The sequence below is a fragment of the Diabrotica virgifera genome, chromosome 9 (genome assembly GCF_917563875.1).
Source record: "Diabrotica virgifera virgifera chromosome 9, PGI_DIABVI_V3a".
In the NCBI taxonomy this organism is placed as follows: domain Eukaryota; kingdom Metazoa; phylum Arthropoda; class Insecta; order Coleoptera; family Chrysomelidae; genus Diabrotica; species Diabrotica virgifera.
In genome coordinates, this window is record NC_065451.1 from 222,181,667 (window position 1) to 222,205,210 (window position 23,544).

The 23,544-nt window shown below is 30.7% G+C and overlaps 1 protein-coding gene across 1 annotated transcript; it reads right to left on the reverse strand.

Moving 5' to 3' along the window:
* Positions 1-1,691: 1,691 nt before the first annotated feature.
* Positions 1,692-19,962, reverse strand: LOC126892961 (uncharacterized). The gene is made up of 2 exons (XM_050662906.1): positions 19,684-19,962; positions 1,692-2,044 (listed from the first exon to the last, which is right to left on the reverse strand). Exons 1-2 carry the CDS (start codon positions 19,903-19,905, stop codon positions 1,853-1,855), a joined length of 414 nt encoding a protein of 137 aa, XP_050518863.1. The 5' UTR covers positions 19,906-19,962; the 3' UTR covers positions 1,692-1,852.
* Between the last annotated feature and the right edge of the window lie 3,582 nt (positions 19,963-23,544).

The following is a 23,544-nucleotide window of genomic DNA, read 5'->3' on the forward strand; positions in this document are numbered from 1 at the left end:
AATCGTATTTACAATTATTATAATTTCTTTTTAACCGTTTTTGTCGTGAGGTCGATATTTTCGAGTTAATTGTACTTACAGTAGACGCCTATATTTTTGACTATAATATTGCATGTAACTTTTTTGGTATTGTAATATAATTCAAATCCTTCTCACCACTTAAAGTCCTATGTTTTGTCTATCGGTGAGCAAAATTTCAGCCAAATCGATTATGATGTATTTTGGGAATGGAGAAAAATGTAAAAAACGGTATTTTAACGTTTTCTACACAATAAAATTTGATCAAAAGCTTGTTTTGAATCAAAGTAACTTGTTATAATGCCATATAATGACATTTTTGAGTCCCTTCTATTAAAATATTATGTTTTCCATTGATACTTTACGATAGAAAATGGAAATTTGTATAAATAAACACCAAATCACTGTAAAATCGCATAAAATAACATTTTGAGAAAAAAAGAAGAAGAAGATGTTTGGACCTTAAATATCTTATTTTTACGTCCCGCAGAAGCTATATACCAATTTTCAAACAAATCGTAGGTCCAAAATTTTTTTTGCTCCAAAATTGAGTGATTTGAAATGGAATGACCCGTATACTAAATTCATACAATTCTGTGGAATCTATTTCCTCAAAATATTTTTATTCTGTGTAAAAAATTTAATAATATTTTTAAATATTTAATGTTAAATAATTTTCTCATTTGTTATGGTGTAAATAAATTATAATTATGTATTTGCGTAAAAATTTCCTCCAATTTCGATCGGAAAAACTGTAACAATTCCTATCCCCAGCTTTGATAGAGCCAAAGAAGATGCTCGAAACGTTTTGGGTATCATACAAGATAAAACAATTGACGGTTTATATAGAGTTAGTATGAAATACAAAACAATAAACACACTTTTTTCAAGAAATAAATAAGAGAATGCAAAAAGAATTTTCTTAATTTCGAAACGTTCCAGACGTTAAGCTGTCTCTGAAAGAAATTAGTATAAAATATTTTAAATTTGGAGGACAAGGCGTTATAAAATGCTACTGCAATAAGAAATGCTCTTCAAAATTATGTAAGGTCCAAAGCCGGACTCAAACGACTCGTGCACTTGGCGAATAATCGTCACTTGCGTATACTGGCAATGCTGTGTGAGTGGGTTACTAATACAATTATGGTACTATTTGTCAAACACTGATAATATTAATGTTAATACTACTATTAATTGTCAAAGAATTGTTCTAGTAACTCTCCCAAAAGACATAGTAAGTAACGCAAGTAACGATTATTCGCCAAGTACACGAGTCGTTTGAGTCCGGCTTAACGTATTGTGCAACTCTAAATGCCATAATGTCTCAACATGTGAGAATAAACACTATTTTTTTTATTTTAATTAAGACAATATAAAAATAATAAACATTAAAATTAAAAAATGACGTTTTCTTAAACATAATCTAACAAATTACGACATTTTAATAGCTGATCGATTTCATAAAATTAAATTTCGACCTTTGCCTGACCAACTTAGTCTCTCCTAGGTTTGACTAGTCAAAGGCCGAAACTGTAATTTATTTCGGGCTTTGACTAAGACCGTCAGTCAGACCTGAGGATTGCCTAGTCAAACCTAGGAGTACCTGAAATTCGGGCTTTGACTATAACATATACATTACATTTTATAGTATTGTTAAAAAGAATAAGTCTCCATTGCTAAATAACTTTATTGTAAACATACATATAAACTATACAAAAATAACAAAAATTAATAATTTATACTATCTACAAATCTCTAAATTTTAACTGAAAAAAGGGTTTGGGATAAACTGTACAAAACGGTCCTAACTCATCTAATGAGAGAATTATAATAATCATCCGCACATACATGATGTGTGATTTACAACTGGCAAAGACTCCAATGTGCCATTACCAAATCTAAATACCTTCCATACTGTATTCATTCCGTTTACTTGGCATCTTCTTTTATTATTTTTATCTTTATTATCTTCACTACATCCTCCACTACCTTCGCATCTGTGTAGAATAGTGTACGGCGGGTTCATCTGAAACAAGTATATACACATTTATATTATTATACAGAATACTTTAAAATATAGATATTTATTGTTCGTCCGCTATAACTTTTCCCATGTCACGATTCATTTTCAAACAAATTAAGTCAAAACAAAAAAGTGAAACGAACGTCGATGTGTATATACATTTTGTATACTGTATACTATATACTACACACATCGGCGTACGTTTCACTTTATGTTTTGACTTAATTTGTTTGAAAATGAATCGTGACGCATGGAAAAAGTTATAACGGACGAACTATAGGTAATAGTCTAGTCGCAACATACTCCCGTGAAAAATTCTAGCTCGACGTGTAGGTCTGGATCCCGCGTATGAAAAAAAAGTTGATTAATAGCAAGCTGGAAATTTGTTAATAGCTTAAGGGTGTCTAGTCGGATAAACTTTGATATATGGGAACACTGGAACAGGGGCAGTTTTAATTGTGGAACAGGTTAAAAATTTGGAACGGTCAGACCACGAAAACGGCACATTTATTTTGTCCGACAGAATAGACTTAAACTCTCCGAACAGAGATTAAACTCTCATGCAAAAATCAGACTGCTATTTATCACCTGTCATAATTCCTGGCAGTTGACATATTCTACATGTTCCACTCATTAAAACGCCCATTTGGTGATAAATAGCAGTCTGACTTTTGCATGAGAGTTTAATCTCTGTTCGAAGAGTTTAAGTCTGTTCTGTCGGACAAAATAAATGTGCCGTTCTCGTGGTCTGACCGTTCCAAATTTTTAACCTGTTCCACAATTAAAACTTCCCCTGTTCCAGTGTTCCCATATATCAAAGTTTGTCCGACTAGACACCCTTAAGCTATTAACAAATTTTCAGCTTGCTATTAATCAACTTTTTTTTCATACGCGGGATCCAGACCTAGTGATTTTATGGTGGTATTACAGGTTTTTTGGGTCGCTGAATCCAATGGAAGTGGTCTGAAAGCCCAAATATGGTGCGTTCAATTGTTATTAACAAATTATGGTAAATAAATAGCCCTGTAAATAAATTGATAGTATTAAGGTCTTCTCTGGTGTAATTTTGGTCGCTAAATCGAAATTGTTAATAACAAAATAATTGTTTATTCGCCGAAAAGCTCGCAATAATGCGTTTTCTACAGAAAGTTTGTAGTCTTTTTCATAGTATTTTCATACGCTACATCGATTGCCACTAGCCGTGATAGCTTAAACTACGTTCCGACTTTGTTATTAATAAATTATTGCAAAAATAACGGTTTATAGTACGTTTACTCACGTTTTTGCTCAAAATTAAAAAAAAACACTTGGATTGACATGAAATTTGGCATACACATGTCAAACAAAACAAGTGATATTGTGCCGATGTGTGATTTTACCCTGGGGGTGATTTTCGCCCCTGTTCGTTGGTGAAAAAGATACCTTTAAAATAAATTGATTAATTCTAAGCAACTCTGAGTTTTTTTTACTAAGTCAATACTTTTTCAGTTATTTGCGAGTGAATATGTTTATTTTTGGACAAAAAACCCACGTTTTTAGACGGTTTTTCGCAAATAAATCAAAAAGTAAATATTAAAAAAAAAATTTTTTAGCAAATATATAGACTAAAAAAGTGAAAAAAATGGTGTACCTATGTGTGAGGTCCGTAGACCCAGTTGAAGCGGAGTTGTAGCTAATGAACAACAGGTTCATATTCGTCAAATTCCAAATCGAATATTTTAATATAAAATAACCAAAAAATGAAGCACGTTTTGAGCAAAACTCATTATAACTTTTTTAAAGCTTAAAAAAAACTTTATTCTTGTTTTTCTACTGAAAAAGTATCTAGTATCAAAAATAAGCAAGTTACGCTCAAAATAAAGTTGGTCTTTTTTTTTTGTAAAATATTCGATAAAATCACCCACTAATTAACATCTCAAATGAAATTAATCGTTACTGCTTCACAAGTTGCTTTACTTATGTTGTATTTATATGATCTGTATTTATATCTGAGTTTATCTGTATTTATATGTTGTATTTATATGATTGGTTCGAAACTGATTATAAAACCGCTAGAAACGTAGTTTTTTGTTGAAAAATGAGCATATTCACTCGCAAATAACTCGAAGAGTATTGACTTAGGGAAAAACCCTATATAACAAAAGTTGCTTACAATTAAACAGTTTATCCACTTCCGGACTTATTTTAAAGGTATCTCTTTTCATCCTGAAAAGGGGCGAAAGTCACCCCCAGAGTAAAATTACACATCGGCACAATATCACTTGTTTTGTTTGAGATACATGTCAATCCAAGTGGTTTTTTTAAATGTAGAGCAAAAACCGTGAGTAAACTTACTATAAACCGTTATTTTTGCAATAGTTTATTAATAACAAAGTCGGAACGTGGCAAGGGCGGATCCAGGACCGATTTTCGGGAGGGGCCATGCACTTTTTTTTGGAGGGTGACCCGGGGGGTCTGGTGGTAATTTTTAAAAATTTGGGTTACAATGGTGAGTTTTAAGGCACTTTTCACACACTATTGAGTGCCATAAAGACACTCAAAATTTATCGTTTTTAAAGTATTATTAAAGTCAATACCGATTCCTACACTCATTCTGTATTTGCACTAATTAGGTATTTTTATCTTCTCATAATCGTCAATGAACTTGACAGTCTTCACGAATATTGTTATTGTGTATGTATCTCAAATTTAGAAAAAGCTGTTCCACGTAGGATACGTCGGCCATTTCGTCAAATATGATAAGGTAACAATTTTCACTTTGAACCTGATTCATTATTTATTCAATCATTTATTCACCACAACATGTTATCAATTGACTTTGATTGGTGTTAGTAATGTATGTTGCTCGGGAAGATGCTGTGGATACACGTTGTTTAAGAGTCTAACAATTCACTCATTGCTAGGTCCAGCATCTTCTTCCAGAAGCAGACGGCCATCATTACGATGGCCTCTTAGAGAAATAATTTGTCGACCTAAGAACACTATAGACTCTACTATTGGTCGTAGTTTTTCTCTATTTTCTTGTATCTGTCTACACCTCTGAGAGTCTATCTGGTTAATGTCTGACTTTTGCGGGTTGCGATAACTTTATGGTTTTGTATGGTTCCGTCCCATGAGTGTGGCTAAAAATGTTAAAGGTTTCGTGACAAGGCTTTTGGCTGTCATCCCTTTATTGAAACAATATTTTTTATTAGAAAAATAAAACGGAATAGGTATTTGCAAAACAATCCCTTTTTTAATGTGCGAAAGTACCAACGAACTCCTTTGTTCTAAGTGCTGGTAACCCAAGTAACGCTAAATTTCTTTTTTATTCTTTGTGTGTACAGAATATGGAAATTGATACGATTGATGGCTGCCAAAGTCGTTTTAACAAATGTCACTTTGTAAAATTATCAACATTTTGATTTACAAAACATCCTGTCATTCTTAAAGCTTCCGTTACTGCTTTTGTTCAATTATAGTTCAGAAGATAGCTGTATCCCCTGTTTTGTGCATATATAAGTATGTGTTTAAAACTACAAATATTTAAACTTCTATTTTTTAAATTCTCGGAGGGGGCCATGGCCCCATGGCCCCCTCCCTGGATCCGCCCTTGGAACGTGGTTTAAGCTATCACAACTAGTGGCAATCGATTTAGCGTATAAAAATGCTATGAAAAAGACTACAAACTTGCTGTAGATAACGCACTATTTCGAGCTTTTCGGCGAATAAACAATTATTTTGTTATTAACAAAATAAGAACATATTTTGAGTAATCGCGACTAGTCGCATTGGATTCAGCGACCAAAAATACACCAGAGAAGATCTTAACATTATCAATTTATTTACAGGGCTTCTAATAATTCCTGAAAAATACCTAATTTTACCATAATTTGTTAGGTTACCATAATTGGTTAATAACAATTAAACGCACCACATTTGGGCTTCCAGACCTCTTCCATTCGATTTATCGACCCAAAAAACCTTGCAGACAAACCAAAGAAACACAGAGAAAACCAAGTGTAAAAAATGGTCTGGATAATTTTTTTCTTAAAGCTTTTCGTCATGGCCTATACAAGGCGTTGGAGTTACCTGGATCTATTTTTTATTCATTCCTAACATTTTTTCTGTCTTTGATAATGGTTTTATCTTTTTTACACATTTTCCAAATAGTCCGTTCTTTAACGGTAAAATATTGCAAAACCTCTAAATTTTATAGAACCGGTTGGATTGACATAAAATTTGGCATACCCATAGCTAACAAGTCAAAGAAAAAAAGTGATATTGTGCCGATATGTGCTTTTGCCCTGGGGGTGGTTTTCACCCCCTCTTGGGGGTGAAAAAATATTCGTCCAAAGAAAGTCAGGAAATGGATAAACTGGCTAATTTTAAGTAACTTTTGTTCCATAGAGTTTTTTCACTAAGTCAATACTTTTCGAGTTATTTGGCAGTGAATATGTTCATTTTTTCAACAAAATAACCACGCTTTTAGACGGTTTTTCTTATCAAACATTCTCATCAAAACTATAGCCTGTAAAAAATTTTAAAAAATGGTGTATACATCACGTCTCTACACCAAGTAGAAGCCGCGTTATAGCTAATGAAAGATAGGTTCATATTCGACAAATTCCAAATGGAAAACTTTAACGTGAAATAACCAAAAATGAAGCACATTTCGGGGAAAACTCATTTCAACTTATTTAAAGTGTTTAAAAAAAGCTTCATTTTTGTTTTATAAAAAAAATTTCTAGCATCAAAATTAAACAAGTTACGCTCAAAATAAAGTTAATCCCTTTTGGTTTTGGTAAAAAAATCGAGAAATTCACCCCCTAATTAGTATCTTAAATGAATTTAATCGTTATGACTTCAGAAGTTTCTTGACTCATGTATATATTGTTTATATGATCTGTAAGTTTCATCTGTTCAAAGTCCTTATTTTTAAAAGGGCTGTAGTTAAAAGTGGTTGAACGAGTCACTGATCACGAATGTATGCAAATTTAGAAACACCAAATCTTAATCAATTTTTGTCTAAGAGAAGAACAAAAAAATACATGATATTCAGAAAAGCAAATCTGACTTTTTTTGTGTTTCGAGATTTTTGGCATCTCTAACAATTTTTAAGTTATTTTGAAAAAAAGCATATTTTTCAAAATTTAAATTTTTAAAAATTTTACTTTGAAACCAAATTTTTTCAAAAATAAGCACTTTGAATCGATGAAACTTACAGATCATATAAACACAACATAAGTAAAATAATTTGTGGAGCGGTAACGATTAATTTCATTTAAGTTGCTAATTAGGGGGTGGTCTTCCCGATTTTTTTTTGCAAAAACAAAAGGGACCAACTTTATTTTGAGCGTAACTTGCTTAAATTTAATGCTAAAATCTTTTTGTAAAAAGAAAAATAAATCTTTTTTTAAACACTTTAAAAAAGTTATAAGGGATTTTCCCCAAAAAGTGCTTAATTTTTTGGATATTTCACGTCGAACTATTATATTTGAAATTTGGTGAATATGAATCTATTTTTCATTGGCTATAACTCTGGTTCTACGAGATCCAGAGACCTAACGCGTACAACATTTTTTTTTACATTTTCATAGGCTATATTTTTGCTAAGAACGTTTTTTTCGACAAAATACTTACTTTTTGAGTTATTTGCGCAAAACCGTCTAAAAATGTGGTTATTTTGTTCAAAAATGAACATATTCACTCGCAAATAACTCGAAAAGTGTTGACTTGGCGAAAAAGCTCTATAGAACAAAAGTTACTTAAAACTAGTCAGTTTACCCATTTCCGGACTTATTTTGGACATATATTTTTTCATCCCCAAGAGGGGGTGAAAGTCACCCCCAGGGGAATAGCACATATCGGCACAATATCACTTTTTTTCTTTGACATGTAAGCTATACGTATGCCAAATTTCATGTCAATCCAAGCGGTTCTTTAAAATTTAGAGCAAAAACCGTGAAAGAATGGACTAAAAGCATTTTAAACGAAATTTCAGGCAACTACCTGTGTTATTTGGGTTATTAATTGTTTGCAAAAAAAACTGTAAAAAACAATAATTCTTAATTTTTAATAAATGATAATTATTTCTATAAGACTATTCTAAAAAACAACCTACAACCTTGGGGTTTCCTGAAAAGTTGGGTCCTGTAGTGTTAAAAATATCCTTAAAATTTCAGAATGATTCATCAATTACTTTAAAAAATTTTAAATTGTTTTTCCCAAAACAACTTTTTTGCAATAACATAATTAAAAAATAAACTTACAATGATTCTACGGGTACCAAAAGCAAAAGGGATGGTTATACCATCAAAAAGTTTTAAAAAAGAGAAAAAAACTATATCACACATTCCAAAATTTAATATTGTAATTTTTACTTATAATCACACTGATTATTTTTTGTTATTGCAAAAATTGTTTTTATCTACTCTATGTCATATTATGTATAAGTTTTTATTTTGTGAAAACTGTCATTATAGATAACAGTGCGTGAAGGGTTTAAAGTGTGCGTGAAGTAACAATGTATTTTAAATGAGATTTACTTTTTCGCACTGTTTTTGACACACTTTCATAAAATATAATCAAATATCCTTAACTTTCGCGTTGTCATGGTGATAACATAATTAGCAATAAATTACAACAAAACTTTTGACAGTTTAGTGATTTGAAAGAAATTAGGATTTTTAAATGTCAAAGTTCTAAAAATTGTAGAATAGAAATGAATTCCAGTGACGAAGAGTTACAGTTTTTTTATTTGTTTATCGTAGATAAAATATTGTATGAAACTGTGCGTGAAGTACTTTTTGCGAACTTACGCGATGTATAGCACTCGCTCCGTTGTCGCTCGTGCTCTAAACATCGCGTGCGTTCGCAAAAAGCATACTTCACGAACTGTTTCATAAATAACTATTTTACTTAAAGCTCGCTTATTAAAGCGTGTTCAAAAATTTTAAAAAATTGTCCTCTAAAAATTAGGAAAGAACTTAGTCCTGTTTTTATTTTTTATTTCATCACTGGTTTGTTGACATAACAATTAAGAAACCTAATTAGAGGTACACTCAACGAAAAAGGTAAGTAATATCAATAAAAATGTTAATTCAGACAACAAACGCAATACTTAAAATTTGTCCAATTCTTGGTTTTATTGGAACAACAAAGCGATGTTCAACAATTCATTATTTTCGTTAGTTGAGCCAATGTATTACGTTTATTGAATGGATGAACATTCATTACGTATACCATAATATCACTTTATTGGTATTATGGACTCTGTTCACTGAGTCAACGAACACTATTTTTATTGATATTACGAACTCTGTTCACTGAGTCAACGAACACTATTTATTGAAACAACAACGTCGTTAATTGACCGACGAAGACTATTCGTTATGTCAATAACAGTGTTATTTCTCCTAACGTATCTTGTTTATTTCTACAATTATTTCCGTTTATTGTTACAATTAAATCCGTTCATTCTCACAATAAATACGGTTTTTCTTACAAGCAATTCTATTCATTCTTACAATCAGTTTCGTTCATTCCTACTATGAACGTATTTTATAATTACTGAATGCATTAGCCCACTGTATGATACATATTAATTGATTAATAATAATTTTTTAAATCCCCCTTTTTTGTCCTTAACCTAATAGACTTTACACTGTGTGATTTCTCATATGATTTCACTTATACAGTGCACTGGAATAAGTGCTACACTCCCCCCACCCCCTTATTAACTTATTTATTTTTAGCACATAAGCAAAACGCTCGGATTGGTTGATTTTTAAAATAATCAAAGTATATTATAACATCAATGTTTCGAACTTTACACGATCCCTCTTCAGGTGACAGGCGTAACTTTGATTTTTTTTTAAACGGGAAAGTACGTCATGTGATAGCTCATTTAAAAGCGTTTGAAATAGTGATTCCAAAAATGTATAACACTTTAATCCTTTCTGAGAGCGCAGGTGCAAAATTGCAATCGAATTCTTTTTAAACGCATTCACTTTTTTTTGGAATCCTGAGAAAACTAATAAGTATTTTTGAAAAATTTAAACGCAGAATAAAAGATTACATTATTACCGAGGGCAAAAAGTCCCTTAGAATAAGCAAAAAGTTTCTTTTGAATGGTATATTTAAAATTAAAAATCATACTAAATTTTCTCTTTTTCACCCCTGTGACTTATTAAAATAATCATTATAGAAGTTCTCAGGGACTTCAGATCCTCGATAATACTGTAATATTTTATTCTGCGTTTAAATTTTCAAAAATACTAATTAGTTTTCTCACGATAAGAGACACACGAAAACTTCCTTCTACTACGGACTACACTTGGAAACGAAATTAAATTATTATTCGGCACTTCGGTAGAGGTAACAGCATTGTTTAACAAAGAATTCTTTCTTAAACAATGGTAACTCAGAAAAGCTAGGGGTATCACGATAAGGAAAAGCCGTTACATTTCAAATAGTCAAGCAAAACATTTATTGTCTCAACAACTACGATTATTGTCACAATGTACGCATTGATTGTGGGTATTAAACGCAATAATAGATTGATTAATGCATTCGTTGTCACAACAATCAGCTTACATCTATACAGTAATCATATATTACTCTATATTAACAACATTTGTACATTGTTTTAATGAAATCTGTACGTTGTCACAATAAACCAAGGTAATTGCTTGTCATGTACGAAATCAAGAAAGTGAGTTGCTGCCACAATTAACATTATTTATTAAATATACGAAACTAAATTATTGGCTGAATAAATTGAGTGTTATTGATTAATATACTCTAGTTATTTTCACAATTATTATTCAATCATTGTGATAATAACCAAATACATTAGTCAATGTCTAAAAGTTCGTTGAGCCAACAAATTAAATTGTTGTTACAACGAAATACTATTCAATAATCACTGTTAATCAATATTACGAACTAAATTTTTTTGAGTGTGTTTAAAAGATCAAGGACTGAACACATAGATGAAGTACCAAAAATATTACTTTTGAACAAAGTCCTCTATAAAGCTTCAAAATGTTCTCCAATTTGGTCAATATGGAGTAGTAAACACGGAAATCAAGGTATAATTTTACTCTGGTTTTTCCTAATGGATTTTTAGGTTTTTTTTAATTCGTATCTACTCTTTGTACACATGATAAACATGCATTTTCTTATTAAATTTAATGTTAAATTAACCTGTTATTTCCTTGACTTCTGATTTTTTTTAATTTAAAGCAAAAGACCAACATTTTCAAACTTTTTACATTAGTACTTCAGTCTTCGATCTTTCAAATGCTAAGATATCTAAACATATCTGTTAAGTAGTTTCGATTAAGAGCGTAGGCCCAAAATTTCGCGCAAATATGTTTTAAATGCATTAATTTTTTTCGGAAGAAAACTAATAAGAATTTTTGAAGTTATACTTCTTTACGCGCGATATGAGGGTGAATTTTAATAGGATTAAAACCTTTGATCCCGGCGCAGTCGCATTACAACTTTGTTCTGATTGGATGTTCAAATGACATGACAAAAATTATCCAATATGGCAAAACAAAAAAGTTTATAATTGTAGTGATTTTTAAATAGTTTTTAAAGCAACAGGTGCGTAATAATTGTAAATGTATCATAGGTATCTACCAAAATACATAGTATGTAATATCATTTGAACTATAATTTGAACCTACCAAAATAAATAGTATGTAATACTTTTATTTACATAATTTGATTACCATCAAAATTTCTATCAATATTCACCTAATATATTGTTTTCTTACTCTATGTTTTGTTGTATTTTTTCAATTCTAAATCATTTCAATTCAAAATCAAAATAATTTGATTTACATAATTCGAAAATGTCAAAAATTTAATCCGTTTAGTTAGTCGATCTTCGCACATAATGACACACTGTCTCCGTGGCGAAGCGTTTAATGCGAGTGAACCCCAATACAACGCCAATACCAGCCGCGCTGGTAAGTTGGTTCAAATCCCAATAGAAACTTTTATTTTTTTATTTTTTTTATACATTTTATGATTGTAAGTATATTTATTATATAATTTTATTTTCAGAAAATACGTATTTAGTTAAAACATTTTCCGACAATTAATGTTCAGAAATCATTTGTGGCATTTTTAATGTGTTTGTGTGTGTTTTAATCTTTTATTATTTTAATTTTTGGCACTGTTTTAATAAAAATGTTTGAGAAGTAGTAAGTATAAATTAGTTTTATATTAAAATAAAATATAAATAAAAAGTATATTAATTTCGTGGGTCTAGGACGTTTCATCGCCGCCAGTTCATCGCCACCGTTTCGATGCCGACAGTTCATCGCCGGCCGATTCATCGCCGGCCGTTTCGATGCCGCCGGTTCATCGCCAGTCAGTTAATCGCTAACTGATATATTTCCGAATTTTCGACCAATTTTCGACAGTTACATTTATTATTTATTTTTAGTATTAATGAGGAATTCTAGGAAATGCGAGATATGACCATTCCCGTTGCTATACTTAATCTTTTAATATACTTTTAAACTTTTATAATATAAAATATAATTTAACACTCAAAATTTAATACTGTTTAGTATCACATTTAGGGGGAAGTAGAAATAGAACAGTAAATTAATATAATAATATTTTTTATCTATTTATTTGTCATAAGTTTTAAACTTAATTTAATGTCGTGTCGTGTCATCTCCCATAATACAAAATCAACTGACTAACTGGCGATGAAACGGCCCATTCCGTAATTTCGTTTATAATCATATAATCATATAATAGAAGTATAACTTCTTACGTGCGTACAAAGTACACACACATTCTTTTTTTTTTTTTAATTTAAACGGAGAAGGAAGGATTACATTATTACAGAGTGTCGAAAGTCCCTGAAAACTTCTATAACGTTTAGTTCAGAGGTTCTCAATCTGTGGTACATGTACCACTGGTGGTACATATCATTATTGGCGGTGGTACACAAAACATAGAAAAAATTAAAATAGTAGTACTTAGTAAGTATTGAAAATACAATTTAAAAATATAGGTGGTACCAAAAATAATAAAAATAACTGTAGGTGGTACATCAATCAAAAAGGTTGAGAACCGCTGGTTTAGTTTAATAAGTTACAGCGATGAAAAAGAAGAGAGTGTGATTTTTAATTTCTAATATATCATTCAAAAGAAACTTTTTGTTTATTCTAAGGGGCTTTCGTCCCTCAGTAATAATATAGGTAATCTTTCATTCAGCGTCTAAATTTTTCAAAAATATTTACTAGTTTTTTCAGATTAGAAAAAATGAATGCATTTAAAAGCATTGTTTTTTATTAACCTCAGTCTCGTCAACTACTTATGGTCATTAGAGACATTAAGGTACAATTATTTAATTAATTTACAATAGATTAAAAGTATCGACCAATAGGGAAAAACAAAATATATTCTTAGCCCAGCCTACTTGACAGGGATTCATAAAAAAATCATTTCGCAAAGTCAGCGAACCTCTCTCCGTTCTAACATTCTCAAGAAAAATATTGCTGAGTCCACGATCCTACACTTGCGCTCTCTGATACCAAAGTAGCACGTTTTGTGTATTTAACTTCCTAAATTCGTGGCGCTAATGACCATTAATATTACTTTGTAACTCTTTTTTACCTCATAAACGGTACGTTAAGAGTTCAACTTTCGAGCGATAATATAAACACAGGAAACCTGAATTAGATATGTCTACAAAATAATATAACGTCTTTCTTTTAACAAAACGGATAAACTACAATTCCATATTGAATTATTTTCACGTTTTTTCAGGGCAGAAATAAATTCCTTGAATTCGTTCTTATGTCTACAGGGTGAGACAAAATTATGTAAGAATGACATTTACGATTTTTGGTTTCTGCATGAGGCAAAAAAATTGAGTTCTTTTGAACCGTTTTAAATTTAAGGCACTGGTTTAAATGCAGTTCCATTCAGAGCAGCGGTAGATAGAGTAAAGATAGTGATGATGGTATCCAACCTCCGGGAGACGTCACTTAAAGAAGAAGATGCAAACATACAAAAGAAATGAAAAAATTGTAACGAGTGTCAACTTATACGGCAATCTGTAAAAAAGGAAAGATTGTTGATTTACTCATTGCCAAGGGAATCATCATAGACGTAACCAGGGGGGGGGGTTTGTACTTTGAGCTCTATACGCTTAACACCATTACTACTCCACACCCTCAGAGACCATCCAGTAGTTGTAACCCCCCCCCTTTGGATCATCCTGGTTACGCCGTTGGGAAGTTGGGAATCATAATCTCATCAAGAAAATAGTTGCAAACATTCTACCAGGATTGGAAAGGTTCGATGAAGATTACAAGAGAACATAAAGAAGAAATATCGAACAATAACAAATTACAGTTTCTCTTGTCAGATTACAAAGAGAGTCTGTAATAATTACCGAGGTATCACCCTATCAAGTATCCCTGGGAAGGTATTCGCAAGAATAATAGAGACAAGAATAAAAACCCAAATAGAAACTACTATGTAAGAAACACAATGTGGATTCAGGAAGGACAGAAGCACGCAGCACCTAATATGCACAATAAGATAAGTGAGAAGGCAATCAATAATAATAGAGAGATACATATATGCTTCATCGACCTGGAAAAGGCGTTTGACAGAATCTGAAGAAAAGACGTATGGAAGACACTAAAAGAAAGGGGAGTCGACAAACACATAATGTCATATGTACAAAAATAATACAAATACAGTAAGAACCAATAACGACGAATCCAGAGAATTTACTACAAATCAGGGCGTCAAACAGGGATGCGTGTTAAGTTCACTGCTATTCCGTACTGGATGAAGCAATAAAGAAAGCCAAGAGAAGAATTAAAAAACTAACATTATGATACTGGCAAATGAAACAGACTCAACTATCGGAGCTACTATTTGCAGACGACATGGTATTGATAGCAGAAAACATAGAAGACTTACAGAACAATCTTGAAATCCTAGAAGAAAAATTATCAAACATAAATATGAAAATTAATACAGAGAAAACAAAAACAATGATAATTTCAAATACGAGGAAGACACACATAATAGAATTAGACGGGAAACAACTAGAGCAAGTGGAATATTTTAAATACCTAGGTGTAATAATTGAATCAAATGATAAACAAGACATGGAAATAAATGCGAGAATGGGACGAACAGGAAGCTTATTTAACACTATGAAAACAACATTTTTGGGGATGAAAAAGATACCGGAGAAAGTAAAACCTGCAGCCGTTAGATCAGTAGTTAGACCAACAATCATGTATAGCAGCGAGACATGGACATTGACGGGGAGACAAAAATCCATAGTCAATGCTATGGAAAAGAGGTTCCTGAGGAAAATAGAAAACAGAAAGAGGACAGGCAAAATTAGAGTTGCACAAGTTTGACTTGAATGTTTGAACTTGACTTGAGTTTGACTTAATTTCAAATAAAACTCAAGTCAATCCTTTCGACAAATAATTCAAGGCAAGTCAAACTGGTCAATCCTACAGGTTTGAAAATTCAAACTATTTATCAAACTAGTTTGAAAAAGTTTGAAAAATAATTTATTTCGTAGAGATATACTTTTTTGTTGAGATAGACATGTTAGTTGCCAATTAAGATAAGAAATTTAATAATACAATAAGTTCCATACAAAAGTAACTTGATATAGGAAGCAATTATAGTCAAAACCGGGTAATAAATTTCTTAAAAATTATTGCTGTATGTGTTATTGTGTGTACGATATCACTGTTTTATATTTTTATTTGAGCGTTATTACTAGATTAAAACAAAGAATTCGTTGAATTGTTTTTTTATCATAACAAGTGTAAGTTAGTCTACTTTAACAAAAATTTATGAAGGAACAACAAAATATACTAATTTTAATAGAGTAGGTTTAATGCATTTTTTGCGACTTTTCAATTTCGTTTTAAAGAATTAGTTCACTATTTGTCATTTTATAATGCTGCTCTTTATTTTTACATATTATGTATGCACTTTGCAATTTTCATTGTTTTGAAATCACCTGCCGCAACATCAAATAAATCAGTATATTTATTTTTCTTAATTATTAATACTGCTTCGACTACAGATTGTTTCTCCTAATTTTTGCAGTGGGAATACCTTCAAAATCAGACTCAATTTGTTCTGGTACTTATTCTGAGCCGAAAAATATCCAGGTTCAAATATTATTTCACAAAGCACACACTTCAAAACGAACGTAATAAACAAGCCAAACATAGAAGTCTAAATATGAACTACAAACTAATTTGTGGAGTAGGCTAGAGAAATTCCACCCCTCCCCCCCAAGAAGGTCCAAAATTTTTTTTGACAAATTTCAATAAACATAGAAATGTATTAACTGATATTATATTTAAACCAGACAGAAAAATAAAACCCAATAAACCCGCTATTTAGGATAATTAAGAAAACTTAATGCATTACATTGATTTATTTAAAATTTAAACCCAAACATAACATTATTTTTGTAACCTGTATCCCAAAAAAATATAAAACCAATAACCCTATGGTCAGTTTTGAATTTTAGACATTTTAGAAATATTTTAGTATTGTCGTGTTTTCTAGCGAACTGCAGGTTGGTACCAGATGCTGTTTTCGATGAGATAAATGCCTCTGTTAATAAAAGAAAGTCATAAAAACTCCAAACGATTATTTTGAATTGTCCATTGATAAACCGAATAGTATTTTTGCAACCATTAAGGACATAGGCGTAACATGTCCCCTGTCAACATATTCAATGGGTTTTAAATGTATTTTTTTATTTCGAATCCTGAGAAAACTAATAAATATTTTTGAAAAATTTAAACGCAGCATGAAAGATTACATTATTTCTGAGGGCCGAAAATCCCTGAAAATTTCTATTAATGTTTATTTTAATTATAAGTTACAGAGTGAAAATAAAAGGGAAAATTTGGTGTGATTTTAATTGAAATATTTCATTCAAAAGAAACTTAGATATTATTTATTCTTTCTATTCTATTCTATTCTATTCTGTTCTATTCTATTCTATTCTATTCTATTCTATTCTATTCTATTCTATTCTATTCTATTCTATTCTATTCTATTCTATTCTATTCTATTCTATTCTATTCTATTCTATTCTATTCTATTCTATTCTATTCTATTCTATTCTATTCTATTCTATTCTATTCTATTCTACTCTATTCTATTCTATTCTATTCTATTCTATTCTATTCTATTCTATTCTATTCTATTCTATTCTATTCTATTCTATTCTATTCTATTCTATTCTATTTTATTCTATTCTATTCTATTCTATTCTATTCTATTCTATTCTATTCTATTCTATTCTATTCTATTCTATTCTATTCTATTCTATTCTATTCTATTCTATTCTATTCTATTCTATTCTATTTTATTCTATTCTATTCTATTCTATTCTATTCTATTCTATTCTATTCTATTCTATTCTATTCTATTCTATTCTATTCTATTCTATTCTACTCTATTGTATTCTATTCTATTCTATTCTATTCTATTCTATTCTATTCTATTCTATTCTATTTTATTCTATTCTATTCTATTCTATTCTATTCTATTCTATTCTATTCTATTCTATTCTATTCTATTATATTCTATTCTATTCTATTCTATTCTATTCTATTCTATTCTATTCTATTCTATTCTATTTTATTCTATTCTATTCTATTCTATTTTATTCTATTCTATTCTATTCTATTCTATTCTATTCTATTCTATTCTATTCTATTCTATTCTATTCTATTATATTCTATTCTATTCTATTCTATTCTATTCTATTCTATTCTATTCTATTCTATTCTATTCTATTCTATTCTATTCTATTCTATTCTATTCTATTCTATTCTATTCTATTCTATTCTATTCTATTCTATTTTATTCTATTCTATTCTATTCTATTCTATTTTATTCTATTCTATTTAAGGGACTTTCGGCCCTCGGTAATAACTTAATCTTTCATTCTGCATTCTGCGTTTAAATTTTTCAAAAATACAGGATTCGAAAAAAATGAATACCTACATTTAAAACACATTGAAAATTTTGACAGGCGACATTGTTCACCTTTCCCCTTAACGAGAACTCGGAGTAACAAAGTGCTTTATTCCTGTCCGAAAGTCAAACTATCTGTGTAGATTCATTTCTTCATATTACAAGTTGTAAGACTCCCGTTTAGTAATTCCTAAGTTCTTTATATCTTGAATGTACTAATCTGGTTACTGGTTAGGTTTTTTAAGTGAAACTTTTTATTACATATAATATATTAGACTATAAACCTGGTACATTCCAGGTCAAATCACTCAGACAAAAACTTTTGGATGTCAGATTTGTCTGAAACTTAGTGTATAGCTTCTGCTTAATTCTTCTTTTTTCTCTCAAAATACCATTTTAAGCGATTTTACAGTGATTTGGTATTTATTTAAACAAATTTGCATTTTTTATCGTGAAATATCAATAGAAAATATGTTTTAAAAGTAGGGACTCAAAAATTCATTATAACGCATTATAACAAGTTATTTTAATTAAAAACAAGTTTTTGATCCAATTTTTGACGGTACAAAAAATTATAATAAAAGAAATTATAGGAAATCATATTTTCAACAATTTCAGCCCTTACTCTTTTTGTCGAAAAGTTAAAAATGAAGGAGGTATTGAGCAAAACCGGTTCTCCTTTAAAATCAAGATGGCGGCTAACATGTGTGTTTTTGCTATGTGTGGGCAAATTTTCAGCCAAATCGAAGAACTTATATTTTGGGAATGGAGGAACATGTAAAAAATAGTATTTTAACGTTTTCTACACTAAAATTTGATCAAAAACTTGTTTTAAATAAAAAAAACTTGTTATAATGCCTAATATTAATATTTTTGAGTTATTTCTATTAAAACATTGTTTTTTCCATTGATATGTTACGATAAAAAAATTCTAAATAAACACCAAATCGCTTAAAATGATAGTTTGAGAAAAAGAAGAAGAAGAAGAAGAAAACGGTTCGACCATCAATGTCTTATTTTTACCCACCCAAAGGCAAATTTGTAGATCCGCCATAGGCGGAGTAGCAAAGAGAATTGGAAATAAACACGTTGCCCAAAATGATATTCAAACTTCAAACTGTTTGAAGAAGTTTGATTTCAAGTCAAACCTAAAGATATTGAAATCAAGTCAAGTCAAACTTTAAAAAAAAAGTTTGGTTTTCAAGTCAAGTCAAGTTTGCTGAATAAAATCAAACTATTTTGACTTGATGCATCTCTAGACAAAATACGAAACGGAACAATCAGATAAAACGTAAAACTAGAACCAATCAATGAAAAAATAGTAGAGGAACAACTTAGGTGGTTCGGGCACGTGTGTAGAATGTCGAACGAGAGGCTACCAAAACGAGTGTTCGAAACGAGAGTGCAGGAGAAAAACAAAAGAGGAAGACCAAGAGTTATGTAGGTAGATGATATCAGGAAGGAAGTCGAGAAGAAAGTATTGACATTGTAAAGTGCAAGAAGCCTAACACAAGATCGGAAAGCATGGAGACTACAATGCCAAACTCAACTCCACCAGCCTTACACTTAAAGGCAGATAGACTTAGGACTAAATAAGTAAGCAAATTACAACTAAAATGAAAATAACTAACCTTCGGTATCCATTTTTTATATTTCTTATACTCCTTATTCCACAAATCTTTACTAAAAATTTCTTTGCCGTAGACAGCCCTTGGTTGCGGGTCCCCACAGAGCATCTTGGAATTGTTGTCTTTGTGTTCCACCCATAGCCCATTTAATGTCGTACATTCTGTGATAACGCAAAAGAATACAACAAAGACAGCTGCAACTATCACTTTACAACTGAGCGCCATGGTTGGTCCTTCAAGTTCAAGTTGTTGTTGAGGTTTGCTCTGTTGTTATACTAGGAGTAGTCGAAATGGAGTGGGCTAATAAATATTGTTGCTAATAATGAAATTCCAAAAAAATACCATACACGCATGTAATTTTAATTTTTATTTTCGTGTTAGTGAGTAGGATACCGCAATAGATTATGAATTAAATATAACAAATCGTAATGACAAATCATGTTCATTAAAGAATTAGCTTACGAATTACGCTTGTGATAGTACAGGAAATTAATATAGATATACGTATGTTTAACTGAAACCTATTTATGGTCAATCTAGTCTTGGAAAAGACTGAACAGAGTCTAATCACCCACACTGACGTTTTGCGACGTTGGGTATGTTTGTAAACGTCATTCTGATCAGTTCCTATTACATATTTCTATTTTACTACCAACCCACATATACAAACTATTGAAAACATCTACCAAAACAACAAAATGGAAGACAGAATAGATGGACAACTTACAAAACCTATAGATATAGGCAGCGGAATAAGACAGGGAGACTCATTGAGTCCTATGCTTTTCAATTTAATCATGGATGAAATAATCAAAAACGTCAACAGAGGAAGAGGATATAGAATGGGAAACAAATAAGTAAAAATACTCTTAGTCCATTAAAATTTCTTAGAGGAGTCAATTTTCTTTCTTTAATGTGTAGGGGGATCAGTAGAAGCTTAAGTTCAAGTTTTTGGGGTAGTCATCCTTGTCCCCCGGTCGCCATCTTGGAAATGGGGTGCAAAGGGGTTTCGCGCTATATCTCGTAAACTACCAACTCTACGGAAAATCTAATTAAACATAAAATGTAGCAAATTAAATTTTCCACAATTTTGTTTCTTCTACTTTTTATCGTCAAGTGACCAACAAAAAAGATATAACCAAAAATATGTAATTTTTTTTTAACAAGTTTCCTTTTGGATGTTATAACTTCTTTTCAGTTAATTTTGAAATAAAATCACATTATAGCAATTTTGTAGAGGGTTTTTCAGCGAACAATTTCCACTATAAATTTGTTTAATTCTATTTATTTATAAAGGTTTTACAGCGCTCCAAACTTGACCAGATTCTCGAATGCTCATAGGGATACAATAAAAATTAAAGTTAGGCTTACTTTTCTATCTATATATATTTTTTATTCATACAATTTATTATGATTTTAATATTCCTATGCTATTATTAATCTGTTTTTGACCTTTCTTCCACTATAAAACTTATAACTCTAAGCATATATAGAAAAGGCCCAAGAAGTTGTTTGAGGATAAATTCGCCGCTTCAGAAGAAGAATGACGCAACCGCAAAATGCAAAATTCTTAAGCAGAGCAAAAAACGATTTTTGATCTCAAAATCATAAAGTATGATAAAAATTAGCCATTCACCACACCATGGTCAGGATCTCGAGATATAAGTGTTTTTTGTGCCGCTTGTATATGAAGTAACATAACTTTTTTCCTATTAAATATTTTGACTTAAAATTTTCCAAAAAACTTCCTCATAAACTATATTTTATTATTGTCTTGGTTAAAATTATAAACTAAAAAGTTTGTCACTCAACTTTTTTAAGTAAACATGAAACTAACGAAATATGATGACAAAATGGTAATAAATTAACAACTCCTTTTTTAATGTGTTTAAACATTTTGGACAAATTTCTTTGTTATCTACATACTTCAAAGATGACACAGTAAAATTTTTAAAAGGAAATATTTACAGCGACCAAAGATACAGCGAGGTAAATTTGAAAAATCATCAAAATTAATTTTTGGCATTTTTGTATAAAATTTATTTTTTTAAAATGTTCCACCAAGTCTAGATAAAAATAAAGTTCATATTCGGATTCAGCGACCTCGAAAACATAAAAATAGACCAAAATTGATCATTCACCTTAAATTTGATTTTCGTGATTGGCATAACGGTTAGTGCCGCTCGTCTAATATATAGATAGAAAAGCATTATTTTTCTACGAGAATTCGAGAATCTGGTCAAGTTTGGAGCACTGTAAAACCTAGATAATAAACAAAATTAAACAACTTTATAGTGAAAATTGTTTATTGAAAAATCCTCTACAAAATCGCTATGATGTTATTTTATTGTGAAATGAACGTAAAAAAAGTTATAACCTCCAAAAGGAAATTTCTTACAAAATTTTCTCTTATTTTTGTTTATAACTTTTTTGTTGGTCACTTTGCGATAAAAAGTAATAGATATAAAATTGTAGAAAATTTAGTTTGCTTCATTTTATGTGAAATTAAATTTTCTGTAGGGTAGCTAGTTTACGAGATACAGCGCGAAAGCCTTTTGCACCTCTTTTTCCAAGATGGCGGCCGGGGGACAAGGGCCTCAACCCCAAAAACTTGAACTTAAGCTTCTACTGAACCTCCCTACACATTAAAAAATAAAATTGACTCCTCTAAGAAATGCACACTAAATGTAACATTTCAATGGACTATCTGCTAGGTAGACGACGAAATATTGATAGCTCAAGATAAAGATAGTCTGCAAAGATTAGTCCACAGATTTAACATAAGAGCAAAACAATTAAATATGACAATTTCATCTCAGAAAACTAAAACAATAGTAATCAGTGAAGAACCAATCAGATGTAAAATAGAAATTGATGGTATCAGTATTGAACAAGTACATACATACATACCGGGTGTCCCAATAAGAATGGCTCTCGGCCATATCTCAGGAACCGTTTATAGTAGAGCTTTGAAATAAAAAATTTTATAACAAAAGTTGCCTCAGGAAAAGCCTGGAAATTATTTTCATAATTATGGGTCCACCGCTAGAGGGCGTAATTGAATATCAAAAATTAAAAAATCAAAATTTTACAAAATTTTCCTAATGAAGGGGCACTGGAAATCCGATGATTGTATTCTTCATCAAATTCTGCGCATATTTAATTTAACAAGTTTAACTCTACCTTTGCAAATAAGAGGTGGGGGTGAGTGGGAACCTTGTTATGAAAAAATGGATGTAAGTCCGGTTATGCTAAATCAAATTTTGAAAACTGGGTCTTGTTGAAGACAGATCTTTTTCTTTAATGTAAGCGTGATAATTTTGAACCATCGTAGTAAGTAATAAGCCAGCTGGGAGGCGTTATTTAATTTTTTTCAGAAATCTAGTTTTCTTTAGAAAATATTAAATACAAGTATGCATTTTTAATCATACTTTATAAAATTAGATTAAATTAGCAATAGAATAGCGAAAACCGCATGTCGATACCTTTTTTCTATCTCAAGATATCTCGAGAAACGTGTAAATTTTATACATAACTGTTACTATCACCGGTAAGCTAAGTTAATGAAAAGTAGTGTGCTGTGGAAAAAAACAAAATAACATTTTCCAGATGTCAACGTATAAAAATATAATTAATTTAAACAACAATATAAAGAGAGACAATACTATTAAAATTAAATATAACACAGAACAAAAAGAACTACTTAGTGACGACCTAAATATTTAAATTGTTGCCCATCATACACTACTCTAGGATACATTATCCAGAGAATACTAAACGCCATTCAAAGCATATCGAAAGCAGAAATTGAGACTGCTGTTCAATCTACTCTTGAAAAAGTAAATGTTTGCAACGAAAATGATG